Raw genomic sequence first — 13,296 nt, 5'->3', positions numbered from 1 at the left:
TTTTTTTTTTTTTTTTTTTGAGTAGAAAATATGAGAACAATGGAATACACATATACCTCCAGGATTAAATGTGCTAGCAGGTGCAAACTGCCTAGCATCCTATATGTGGTCTATAAATGGTAGTTCCCTTATCTTTCCTCTAAATTCCATTCCACAATTTCTCCTATTCCAGGAGCACGGAAGGAGACTGATCCTCCCTGCAGACCAAAGATAAATTTCATTTGAAGTACTCTGGATGGATGAAAAATCTGGACTGGTTCAAAAGATCAAAAGGTGATTGTTTTACCAAATGATTATTCGAATAGGAAGCTTGCCCTGACCGTACAACCTAGGTTTTGATTTATGGAAACACAATTTGCATTGAACTTTTTTAGGAGCATGTTTATTGCGTGAGATGAGAACAAATTGCACAAAGTGAGAACCCACGTCTGTGTTGTTTCTTACTAAGATGACCATCTTTTTGGCCACATCATAGGCTTTTGAATATTTGTGTGATTGATTTAAATACTGGAATATGTTTTCTGCTAAATCTCAAGTCAGGGGCATCAGTTCTGCGGTTCTCCCTTTATAGTTGTTAACATGAATTTTGATGACATGAAAAAGCTTGTTCTCCGAATTATATTTAGCTCATACAAACTCTACTGCACAATTATGTTGTACAGAGGAATTAGGTTTTATCTTTAAGTTGTTATTATAGCCTTGTGAGAAGGTGAACGTTGAGAATAAGTATAAAGTAGTAGCATATCGTATTATTAATTTTGCTACTTTTTAAAAACGCTGAGTGCAGGGCCTAGAACAAACTGACACCCATGGTAGGTGTATCAGTCAGGGTCTGCAAGAAACAGATGGCACACTCAAATTAGATAATTAGAGGAGGATTTAATAGAGAGACTATATACAAAGGTCAGTAGGGTGTAGGGAAACCGTAAGGATAGTGTGGTACCCAGGAGGCTTGTCATAGCTGGGGTCTTTATCATTTCTAGATCTGGAAGTTGAAAGGAGGGAGAAATTACAGAACCCAGAAAGAGAGGTCCCCCTTGAGGAGGAGCGGTGACCTGTTGTCAGTAGGCACAACCAACCCGACAGGACCCCGAGGAGATCTGGCTGGGGGGGGGGGGCTGAGGAGATCTGGTGTGTGGGGGGACTGCGGGAATACATACTTAGAGCTCACCCTCCTTCTGCCCTCCAGTCTTTTGCTGTGCCCAAATGGAAGCTAAGAGGACACAGGAGTGAGTTGATGTAGTTTATTATTTTTTTTAAGATTTTATTTATTTATTTGAGAGAGAGAACACAGAGAGGGAAAAGCAGGCTCCCCACTGGGCAAGGAGCCCGATGCAGGGCTCAATCCCAGGATGCTGAGATCATGACCTGAGCCAAAGGCAGACGCTTAACCGATTGAGCCACCCAGGCGCCCTGCGTTGATGCAGTTTAGACAGGAGAGCACCCCAGGGCAAACAGCAGGGAGCATAGAAAAGTGGATCTGATGGGGCAAATGGAAAATATCTAGTACAGAAGACTTCATTTCCTTGTTGAGTAAAGACTTGACATTTAAATCTTGGTATTTTAGTAAGGAAATAAAAAACGTTTAGGAACGGCTTTATGGTGGTAGGTTCAGGGTTACCGTTCACTTGTTCATTCTTCTACTGAACATACCATAAAAAGCATTGTGCTGGGCATTTTGAGAGAAGCCCAACAATGGCAGAAGAATCCCAGATATGCAGTGAATTTTCCTTCTCGATGCATGTATGTAAAAAAATTATTATCAAAGTACAGCTGATATACAATGTTCTATTAGCTTCAGGTGCACAGCACCGTGATTCAACAATTCTGTACATTACTCAGTGCTCACCGGGATGAGTGTAGTCACCATCTGGCACCATACAACGTTACTGACGCCTGTATTTTTAAGAACACATCCCCACTCTATCAGCGCACCTGTTTAGAGCTCTGAATAGTAAACATGACCCCGCTGGTCTCAAAATTAGATACTGCTCCCCCAGAAGCAAGTGAGGTCAGTTCAGGCAAAGCACCCAGGTTCTGAATCTTTTGCGGGGGCAGGGGGGCTGGCAAGTTATGTTCCTTGCCCTGTTGGTACCTATTAGGTAGTAGTGAATAGTCTTTTTTCAGGCAAGGGGAGCAGAGTAGGATTTACCAGTGTCTCTCTGGAAACTGGTCTTGCTGTCTTATGAATGGAGTTGATTGTGGTCTTCCATGTTCTGAACCTGTGAAATCATGCCCCTCCTTAATGAGGTCCTCTTGGAGGAGGAGGGAACGGGTCTCCTTTACTGACAGGACTCTGACAAGCAAATCAATTCGTTCCATTTGTTCCCTCTTTGAAAACAGCAATCCTCGAGCGTTACATAATCTAATCTTCATGCCTCGCTGGTTTGTTCTGTCCTCCTGAGGAATTGGCAGATGGTGCCAATGCGGAGACCCGCGCGCACACGCCTCGCAAGCCTCATGGTAACGGGAGAGTTGCTCACAGAGTCTGTCTCTTTGCTGTGGGGTCCCTCGCTGGCATTTGTTTCCCTGGATCAGTTTGCTCTTTAGCATTCCTCAGGCACCACTGGCTCCTTGCCTTGGGCGCTCATTCCAAGATTAATTGGAAATGCTGAAAGCAGATAAAAAGAGAACAGAAAGTGAAGTTGAAAGGGCAGAGAATTTGCCGGATCTTTTCTAAAAGCCCTCCTCCATTAAAGGCTGAGTGTCTTCGGGTTTTTAGCTCCAGACCTTCGACTTCGTCCTCCAGCCCGGTCCCCATCTCCGTCTTTGTTGCTGGGTTACTTGTAGCCCGGGGACAGGCTGGTCAGTGCTGGGGGAGCAGAGATCTGCTCCAGAAGGTCTCTGAATTTCACTCCCTCTCTCTGAGTGACTCACACACCAGCAGGAATGATTGTTCTCCAGATAGGGCAGTTGCCTAGAATCCACCTTCAGGCCAGTGATGTCAGCCTTGCTAAAGGAAAATTATCTCAGACTCCGTAAGGTGAGGAGCCTCCCTTCAAGGTCCTGTCAGCCAGAGCCGCAGTGTCTAGATGTCCAGGCAGAGACACTGCCTCTCCATCTCATCTGAAAATGGGGACATTGCAGCTTCCAAGGAAGCAGGGGCTTCTCAGACATCCTGTGCTGGGGATAGTTCTGCCGATACTCAGGACCGGAAATCAGCAGATATGCGCCGGTATGGCCTTTCGATTGTGAAAATACCGACATATCTCCACACGGCTGGTAAATGGTTCTGTCTTTGAGCTCCCAATGCCTCCCATCCCTCTGCTACTACTTAAGTTTACGGTAGCGAAGAGGGTCTTACTTTGGGTGACGTCATGAGTAGCTCTGCCGTTCCTTGTGGCAACGTCGAGTTTCCTTTGCTGAACCCACTTTGTTTCCAACTTCACGGTACCAGGAGGTCTCCTTGCTGTAGGGCCGGGCACAGTTCCAAGTGCCACAGACGTCACCGCCCTGCTCACAGTCTGCACTGTTGGCTGACTCTGGTTTTGGATGAAGCCTCCAGGCAATTAAAACACAGAACCCTCCTGCCTGTGGCAAAAACAGGCCTGGTCCTTAAAGGTCACACGGACTTTCCTGCTGGCCGGTCACTCGGGATCCAGGTTGTAGATACAGACCACAGAAACGATCTGTCTGAAGGGGAAAACCAGGCCAAACCACGTCGAATCAGCTTTCAATTCCATTCCCCCCCCCCCGCCCCGCTGAGTCCAAGCACAGGGGACTCATTTCCATAAAAACAGTAACACTGTGCTTCTCTTGATTTGTACCTCATGCACTAAATATTAGCTGAACACCTGTAACGTGTCAGTCACTGCACTAGGTGCTGGATATCCTGTAGGGACTAAAACAGGCCTGTCTCTGCTTTCACAGAACACACAGTCTAGTGGGGGAGACAGGTAATAAAGGAGGCCACCGTGCTTGGAGTGCTGTCAGGTCCCCCGAACATGGATTGCATTTCAGCTCATGGAAACTGCACGGTTGTAATGGTGACTTCCGGTGTGCTGTATACTGACAGGTGTGTGTCTCCGCTGATAGAATACAGGGGCGTGTGGTATCGCAGTAAAAGAGTTAGGTGTGGGGGTGGGGAGAAGATGATTCCTGCATCCAGTGAGGAGAGGCTGAGAACTGCTGGGGATGGAGGAAGGGAAGGGAGGCCGACGGTCCTGATCTGTTCTAACATTTGGAGATCAGACAGGCTGTTCTTAGAGGATGGTAACCAGTTCTGGAATGAATTCAGTCACAGGGGTGCAGAGGCACGGCATAGGGACTAGAGGGGCCCTGCAGTGGCGTTGTCTGGTGGGAGCAGGTAGCCACACTCCTGGTGAGCGCAGCATAACGTACAGACTTGTCCAATCACTCCATCGTACGCCTGAAACTCACGTAACTGCGGGGTCAACTATACTTCAATAATAATAATAATAATAAAGATGGTAACTTCTGACCAGTCCTCTGGAGCGGACAGAATTTCCCTCATCTGTGCCTTCTCTCTCTCCTTTGTCCTTGAAACCAGGAAACAAATAAATACAGAATTTGCGAGCTAGGATGAGTGGTACCAACGGCACCCACAAAGCCGTGGAGAGCTAATGGCCTACATAGGAATCAGCTCATGACAACCTTGGCCTCACTGTCAGAGGCTCGTACCAACGGAGTCCAGTTGCTACAATTTTGAAAATCGAAATTCACATCCCTCAGACAGTCCAGTAGTTGGTTCTGCTTGGCGGTATTAATTATTTTCGCTCTCCCTGTTTCTGCTCGTTTGATTGATCTTTTTACTGAGTTATGATTTATACACGGTGAGCTGTACACTCTGACGTGTACCGTTCAGTTTTGACATATGCATATACTCCTGTAACCTACATCCCTTTTCATTTTATTTTAAAAATCTTGGAATCCTCTTACGTGATGAACATTTGAGTCCAAAGGCAGATTTCTGGAAAGGAATCCCCTATTCGGTCCACCGGCTGCGCGCTCCCTGCGAAAAACAACAACAAAATTCTCATCCAATCCTTTCCCGAGTTCCCCAATCACCACAGAGGACTTAAAGCCATAAGAACATTTTGTAATCCCAGCTTTATGAAACCTAACAGAGAGATTTTGTCATCTGAAAACAAGGGAGAGATTAAGTGCGGAATTTGATTCTGATAACAGCAGAAAGGAACGAGCTAGACAAGAAACGTCATGGAGAATTAATTCAAGCACCACTGTGCGAATGCCCTACCACCTCTTTCTAGACTCTAAATATGACACACAGTCCTGGTCAGGGAAGCACGATTCTTTTAGAGGAGTTTGCTACGGGGACATGACATTATCAGGGTGGGAAGTGTTAAAGGAGAGACCCATGTACATTTTTCAGAATTTTGCCTTTAACCCTGCCTTCCTCCTTCTGAATGGATTCTTTTAGAAATAAGACATATAGACAGGTAAACACACTGTGCCCTCTTCACGGCGGCCACGGTCTCAGACCCATCTTCTCGAATTAACTGCCCTCGTATTCCAGGATCTTTCCAGAGCTCCAAAACAGCTCTTCTTTTGCATTGCTTTGACCGAGGGTTATGCAGTCCAGTAATATGACAACATATAATTATTTAATAATCACAAGTTGTGTAACACTTAAGGGCAAGTGAGACGTTCTATGTGAAAATGCTCTTGAACCACTGAAGGTGTATATAATCCATATAGATTATTTAAAAATGATTTCTTGGAGATAGGATACTTTGCAGTAACTGTATTCCCATTGTATCTCACAATCAGAAAGGCAAGCCATTCTTATTTTCCACATCCGGAACTTTCCCTGTCTTAATGATGGTATTTCTGAAATATTTCCTGAATCTGACCCAGCCTCTACATTTAGTCCTTATTACCTCCCCACCAGACTTAAAATCCATAAAGAAAGGCATGATGGCCATTTATCTACTGCTGTCTTCCTGATGTGCATGGAGCATATGGTGGGCACTCACTCATTTTTGTGAAATCAATGGACCTATGTCCCTAAGGTCCTTCTGGTCCCTTCCACGAAGCATCAGAACACAGTTCTGCCAGTGTCCTGTACATACTTGCAAAACCTTCAAGGACTCTCTAGTGTTGATAGAATAAAGGACAAACTCCTGAATGTCACATTCAAATTCCTTCGCAATGTAGTTCCAAGCACTTTTCCAGGCTAGTCTTCCAGCCCTTGTCCACCGTCCTCACCCCACCCCCCAGCCTCAGGACCCCAAATTGATTCCCAAACACACCGTGCAGGCTCACCCTCCCAAACCCTCACTGAAGCTGTCCCCTCTGCCTGAATGATCTTCCTTTTACCTTCCTTATTCACCTGGTGGAATTTCACTTCTCCAGACAGAGCTCAAATGTCACCTTCTCCATTGCCTTCCCTGACTCCCCTAAAGGTTCTGTTTTGGTGCTCTTGTACCCAGCTTGTCATTCCCTTATTGCCTGTTTCCCATTACATTATAGTGGCTTTCAGTATCTTTTGATTTTCTGTGAATTCCTTGAGAGCAGGGACTGAATCTCACCATCATTCCTTAAATATCTCCGGAATCTGACCACTTCTCACCACCACCCCCACCAATCATTCGAGTCAAGCCGCCACCCTCTCCCACCTGTTCCATGTGACAGCACCTGACCAGATCCACGTTGCCACCCTGCCGTCCAACAGAGGACCTGTGGCAAAGCCACCAATGATCCTTTAACAATGTAAACAACCATAGGCCACTCCTTTACCACAAACCCGCTATTGGCTTCCCTTCACACTTAGAAAAAAACTCAAAGCCCTCAGCTGTCTGGCCCCTTCCCTTCCCCTCCAGTTTCATCTGTACCACTCTCCCCCTTGCTCACTGCAGCCCTTGTCTCTTTGCTTCTCCTTGAATATGTCAAGCTGTTTTCTCCTCGGGACTTAGGAACCATCTCCCCTCTGCCAGGAAGGCTCTTCCCCTGGATATATGCGTGGCTTGCTGTTGTGGTCCCTGCTCAGATGTCCCCTCCCCAGAGAGGCCCTCCCTAATCACAGTCTAAAAGAGCACCCTCCATTACGCCCTCCTGTCTTCCCTGCTTTATTTCTCTTCACGGCACTACACGCCACCAGTTTGTCACTGTTAATTTCCCGTGCATTTGTGTAGTTGCTCATTTGTCACTGAGGAGAGACTGTTTTGTTTCTCACCCAGTCTCTGGAACCTAGAACAGTGCCTGGCAAATAACAGGCACTCAAGCGTTCGTTGAATGAATGGATGAATCTTGGTATCCCAGGTGTCTGACAAGGTGCCTGGTTCTAGAAATCCTTAAGCGAATGAACAAATTAGCAAGTTTTACAAATGAAATGGAATCTTGGCGCATATCCAGATGATCCAGGATCTGAGTGCAAGTGTTTCATCCATTCGCTCCATGAACATCAGCTTGATTGCTTTTATTTAATATCGTAGGTGATGCAACCGGGTTCTCACTTTTTTCAGAAATTGGTTGTTGATAGAGGTCCTGCCCAAGAATCCTTAGGGAATTTCAGAAAGACAACCAGGAGTAGCACAGCAGGGACTTAGAATACCCTCTAGTCAGCTCCCGAGGGATTCTGATGAGGTATTCTATCTCCTGTGATTTATACAGAATGTACACTTGCTGTTAATCCTGCCAAACAGATTATTCTGAGGGCTGGAACAGGTAAGACATTGGTTGACCCCAAACTCTGAGAGGGTGGGCCCTTTACACCCTTCCTATTGGACTGGATGTTGCAGTGAGGCTCCTGGGCTGCGGCCCCCCAGCCTGCCTTCGTGTTTGTGCTTTAGGAACCTGAGTGGCTTTGATACGGCAGTTCGGTCCCTTCTAGGTGAGCTGGGAAACAATCTGCCACACTTCTCTTGTTCACTTTGGCCTGTGGCAGTTACTTTTCCTGCCCATTTTGTTTGTTGTTTGTTGTTCTTAATTCCTTGCATATGGGCACGTAAAAGAAGCAGGCAGTGCAGAGGAGGGTGAACCCTTGGCACGGGTGAGGTGTAGCATATTGGCAATCTGTCCATCTGTCCTCTTGAGGCCAAGCAGTGACCAGATTTGCCTGATTCTCATGCATGGATGGCATCAGGGCCAGAGACCAGAACAGGGAGAGCCTGGGAGGTTCACACCCCACCCCACCCCCCTTCAAATCTCAAGTATCCCATTTCTAGACAAGAGGGGTAGATGGGGCCTCATAAGGGGCAGAGGGAAGGGAACTGAGTTAACCGCCCGTGCGCCCTGTTTCGGGTACTGCGCCAGGCCTTTTATGTGCATGGTGTCATTGGATGTTACCAAGGAGTTGGTTAGGATTGTTACCTGCATCTCAGAGAAGAGAAAAACACGGTTCAGAGAGGTTGATGATACTTGCCCAAGATGGTAAGCGGCAGGGCTAGGATCTGAGATTCAAATCAGGCCTGTGTGACTCCCTGGCTGCCCACCAAGAGCAGGGATTTCTCCAACATCTAGAAGGACGTGGAGGTGTGGGGGGCGGGGGGGGGCAACAGCTGAAGGGGCAGCAAATGGGTCCTACCTGAAACTTGATCATCACCAGGCCCTGCAAAGCCCCGGTTATACAGATGCCACCTGGCTTCTCTTCTGTTTTGAAAACTGAAAAGCTGATATACCAGGGTCATCCTGGTTGCACTCCGCGGTACTGGAGTGGATGAAGTACCCCATAGACACTCCTTCCAGCAGTGCCCTTCCACGCCATTCTGGCTCCGGTTTCTGCACGTAGTGCCGTCATAGAGTGCCTTCCTCCTCCTTAGGTCGCCAGTTTACTGCACCTCTCTCCTCATTTCCAAAGTTGTACCCCCTGGAGAGTGCACCCCGCCCGCATTTCTGGAGGTTCCGGCGGCTCCGGGTCACTGTGGGAACCTCCGGGCGTGTTAAAGAGAAACTGCCGGCCACCAAGGTCCGGGCATCTTTGGGGCCATTCGCCAAGCCCCTTCCCTAGCGCTCCCGGCGCCTCGCCGCAGTGCCCCCTCCGCCGCCAGGGGCCGCCCGGAAGCGGGGCTCCTCGAGCGCGGGGCGGGGAAAGGGGCGGGGCGCGGCGGTACCTGGGCCGCCGAGGAGCCGGGGGTGGGCTCTCCGGGGACAGCCGGCGGCCCCCCCAGATCCGCACCGCCAGCCGCCGGGAAGCTCGGGGCTCCGGGCGTAGAGGCTGCGCTGTCACATGGGCGGCGGCGACGGGGCCGCATTTAAGCGGCCGGGGGACGGCGCCCGCCTCCAGCGCGTCCTCGGGCTTGGCTCCCGCCGGGCGCCCCGCTCGCTGCCCGCCGGGGGCCCCGCGCCGTGCCGCACCGCGCCGCCCCCGCCGGGCCATGCGAGCGCGGGCCCCGCCGCGATGAGCTCGCACATCGCCAAAAGCGAGTCCAAGACGTCGCTGCTGAAGGCGGCGGCGGCGAGCGGGGGCAGCCGGGTTCCCCGCCACGGCCCTGCCCGGGAGCCAGGGCTGCCTGGCCGCCGGCTGCCCGGCACCGGCCCGGGCACGCCGCCGCCGTCCGGGGACCCCAGTTCGCGGAGGCCCCTGTGCCGGCCGGCGCCGCGAGAGGAGGGCGCGCGGGGGAGCAGGCGCGGGCTCCCCCAGGCGCACTGCAGGCCCCGGGAGGCGCTGCCGGCCGCGGCGTCCCGACCTTCGCCGCCGTCGCCGCTGCCGCCTGCCCGCGGGCGGGATGGGGAGGAACGGGGGCTGTCCCCGGCGCTCGGCCTCCGGGGCTCGCTGCGAGCCCCAGGTCGCGGGGACTCCGCTCCAGCCGCCGCGTCCGAGGCAGACCCGTTCCTCCACCAGCTGCGCCCCATGCTCAGCTCCGCCTTCGGCCAGGTAAGGGCCGCGCCTCCCGCCCGCGCTCCCGGGAAAGGCGCTCGGGACCCTGCGCGGCTGCGCGCCCACAGCCCTCCTCCCGCTCCCCGCGGCCCCCGGTCACGCTCCCCGTAGTCCTTCCGCAGCCCTGCGCCCTGGCCGACACTCCTCCTCCCCCGTGCCTGATTCAGCACCCTGTGCGCTGTCCACGCTCCGGGCCTCTTCTGGGCGAGGCACCAGCGCCTCGTCGCCCTCCACCTGCCAGAATAGGCCAGTCCTGGAAGGGAAAGACCGCCGCAAACCGCCTGGAGATTTGCAGGGGTCAGCAGGGGAGCTCCGAGGAGGTGGCGCCAAATCCACTGCTCTGGTCTCTAGCCAGGACTGCCAGTGAGCGACCCAAAGGAGCAAGGGGTTTGGAGTCTGGGGCTCAAGAATGGCTACCTCGGGGCACACAGCCTTGCTTGGGGATGGGGGACGCTGGTCATGGGCTGTGGTGGCCCCAGAGACCTGGGAAAAGTTAGGAGAGCTAGATGGAGACTCAAAAATGTGAGAAAAGAGAAGTGTCTGGGTAAGCAAGGAGGGGCTACACAGAGCTATGGCTCAAATCAGAACTTCGGGGGTGTTTTAAGGAGGTTGTCGCTCCAGGGATGCCACTAGGATGGCTGTTGGGCAGTTGTCAGGTCGTAGGATGTGGAACAACACCCTAGCCTGAGTCCATGTGCATTCTAGGGTCAGAAAGGTCACTAAGGGGTCAGCAGTGGCTACTCTCATTTCCTCTAGGCCTTCCTCTCAAGGGTCTTGGGCAGCTGAGCCTCTGTCCTCTAATCCAGGTCTACAGTTTGGGGTGCGCTGCCGGGGAGAGAGGTTTGCAGAAAGGAACCTGTGAACTCCCGAGCAAAGCCTCTAGTTCTGAGTCCATAATTAATTAATTCAAACTCATTGGCACAGCGTTGAGACCGTTCTGCGGCGGCCGAGGAGGGGAGTGATGCAGAGGTCTGATGGCAGAGTTTTCGTGGCATGTGGAGGAAGAGGGGGCCCTGAGTGTTTCTGTGCTAGGATGTAGTGTAGAGAAGCCGTTTCAAGCTCCCGGCTCGCCATGCGGGATCAGAATTCCAAGGAGGCCATGTGTGCTCTGCCTCAGATCTGCACATTCCTTTTCAAAATACTACTCCGTGGCAGCTGAGGCCGGTAGAGGTCTGACATGAAGGAGCTGCGCGTGGATTCGGGTTGCGCGGGGCTGCTGTGTGGTGTGATGGGGCAGCAGCGTGTGGCTTTGTTCCTGTAGGGAGCCCTCGTTAGCCGAGTCGGCTGGCAGCAGTTCTCCAGAGCAGAGATTTGGAGGCAGAGCTTTGAGAGTTAGCACAGCGACGTGTTGGGGTGGAAATTCACTGCGGTGGTTTATGTATTAGGAGGTGTAGGGTGTTCGGGCAGTGGTCTGTGGAGCGGGTCTGGGTCATGGGATCCGTGACATCTAGTCAAACATGTATCAAATATTTGGGGGCACCTTCTTTGCCCAAGCATTCGCTGGGCATGAGGGAGACCCCAGTGGACACGCTAGCTGGGCTTCTGGCTGTCTTGGAGCTTACAGTCTAGCAGTTTGTAAGGGTGGGTCACTGGCCCAGAATCACTCACTTTCTGGTTATTCATTTTGCTGCCAATATGACTTTGTTCCTAGAAAAAAGAGCCTCTTCATTTTCCAGTCTTAACAGAATTTGCCTGCATGGGCCCTTTGTGAGCTCAGAGCATTTCGGCTACCTGCTTTTCTTCCTCCTCCTACTTTCTCAGTCATCAATGAAGACTGTTCTCCAGCCCAGAGTTCTGAAATGTCACCAGGGTCACCTGAGTAGAAGAGCTGGAAGGTCCCATCAAATATTTACCACCTCCCTCTGGAAGCTCTTGCCTCTGGGGCTGCAGACTTTTTCTGTAAAGCTCCGCACGTTCAGTCTGGGCTTCCTGCTGACAGCTCTAAGGCGTCTGCTGGGACAGCAGCCGCAGCGACAACAGAGCGCAGCCCGAGACTTTTGGGTCAGAGTCTCCGGTCTCCTGAGACAGAGGGGAATTCGTCTTTCCTTCCCTTCTCTTTGCATTGAGATTCCTGTCCTCAGAGACAGGGCCAGGACCAAGAGAAGGGACATAGGATTCTGAACACGGAAACCTTCAGGTAGAATCTGCTTAGGGCAAAATATAGTCCTGGGGAGGTGTTTTTCTCATGTCTCCCAAGTTCTACATTTTTTTAACCTTAAGTGAATTGCTTAACCTCATTAAGCCTGTTTCTTTATCTGTAAAATAGGGAAAACCATAGTACCTCACTGGGTTTGGGGGGAATTAAATGGGACATGGAGATATGTACAGATTTTGGCCAGTACATGGTCCAGAGCAAGGGCTCCATCCATATTAGTTATTATTGTTGTTGTTGTTATTGTTGATTAACTACCAAGTGATGTCTGGGACCTTCTTCCTTCCATCTCTAATAGAGTCACAGAGAGCCAGGGCTCAAAGCGACACTGAAGGGACCGAGGGAGACTCCCACATTAGGGGGAACAGGAATTCAGATTCTTTTAGTGACCTCCCAGAGCATCCTTACTGCCTACAGGCCGATGGTATGGTTTTGAGTCAAAGCCATAGAATGGTAGCTTGGGAGAAAGCAGAGCTGCAGGTTCCAGTCCCAGCTCTGTCACTTCCCATTGCTGTGACCTTGGGCCTGTTCTCTCTCTCTGGTCTGGGTTTGTTCATCCAGAAACGAGATCGATAAAACCTACTTTACAGAGCTATTAAATTAATGAGGGTCACACAAGATTAAGGATGTCAAATGACCTAGGTCCAGTAGGTTCTGGAGAAAAGGGCAGCCTTCATTAATGTTATTCTTAATAGAGTAACTGTCTGAATGTGGGCCTGTGTTAGGTACTTTGAAAGCTGTCTCTGAGCCATTAAAGGAAGGAGCTGAATGACAAGGGACCTTCCCTAGTACCCTCTTTGTGGCCAGCTAAGGACATGCCACCCAGCGGCCTAGAGAGATGGGGTATCAGACATTAACTCAGAATAGGCATGATTTGGGGGCAACTCTTGGCATTGGGTCTTGTAAAACTATTTTGAGAGCAGTTTTTCTGCTCCTTACTCTAAGCTGGGGAAGAAACACCCTTTGTAGAGGAGGCAGATGTATATAAAACCCACATCTCTGTCCCATCCTTCCCCTTTCTTCTAGCTCTAGAGACATCTCTTCTGATTTGAATAGGCTAGCCCAATTCCCAAACTGCTTTGCACATAACAAGGTCACAGTATCTAGTGGGCGGATGACCAGTGTCTCCAGCCTCCGGTCTGCAGAGGCTTCTTAGTTCCTAGAGCTTAGATGAGGGAGAGAGACCATGAAAGTTTGGGTCCTAATAGATGCAATCATACTAGGCCTGTGCTCTTGGGATGCGGGCTGTGTATATTATTCACGCCTGTCCTGCCAAGTCTCTCCCTACTTGGGGGAGAAGCCCCTATTGCCTTTCCCCTGGGGCCTGGGAAAAGGGAAAGAGAAG

The 13,296-nt window shown here is 50.8% G+C and overlaps 1 protein-coding gene across 5 annotated transcripts in view; it reads left to right on the top strand.

The window, feature by feature from the left end:
• CABP1 (calcium binding protein 1) overlaps positions 1-13,296 on the top strand; it is a 49,586-nt gene that overhangs the window by 22,653 nt on the left and 13,637 nt on the right. Inside the window, exon 1 of one of the 5 annotated variants that reach the window (XM_040619841.1) lies at positions 146-273. The exons of 3 other annotated variants lie outside the window; for them this stretch is intronic. Coding sequence is in view for 1 of the 2 variants with exons in the window: in XM_040619838.1 (XP_040475772.1) it covers positions 9,149-9,796 (648 nt within the window). In the remaining variant the exon portion in view is untranslated. Of the gene's footprint in view, positions 1-145; positions 274-9,148; positions 9,797-13,296 lie in introns of those variants that run through there. One more of the 5 variants, XM_040619838.1, reaches the window with a different exon arrangement.

Source organism: Ursus maritimus, unplaced genomic scaffold (assembly GCF_017311325.1).
Source record: "Ursus maritimus isolate PB19 unplaced genomic scaffold, ASM1731132v1 scaffold_33, whole genome shotgun sequence".
NCBI lineage: Eukaryota > Metazoa > Chordata > Mammalia > Carnivora > Ursidae > Ursus > Ursus maritimus.
The sequence above is the reverse complement of the archived record's forward strand: the minus strand, read 5'-3'. Positions and strand labels throughout refer to the sequence as shown.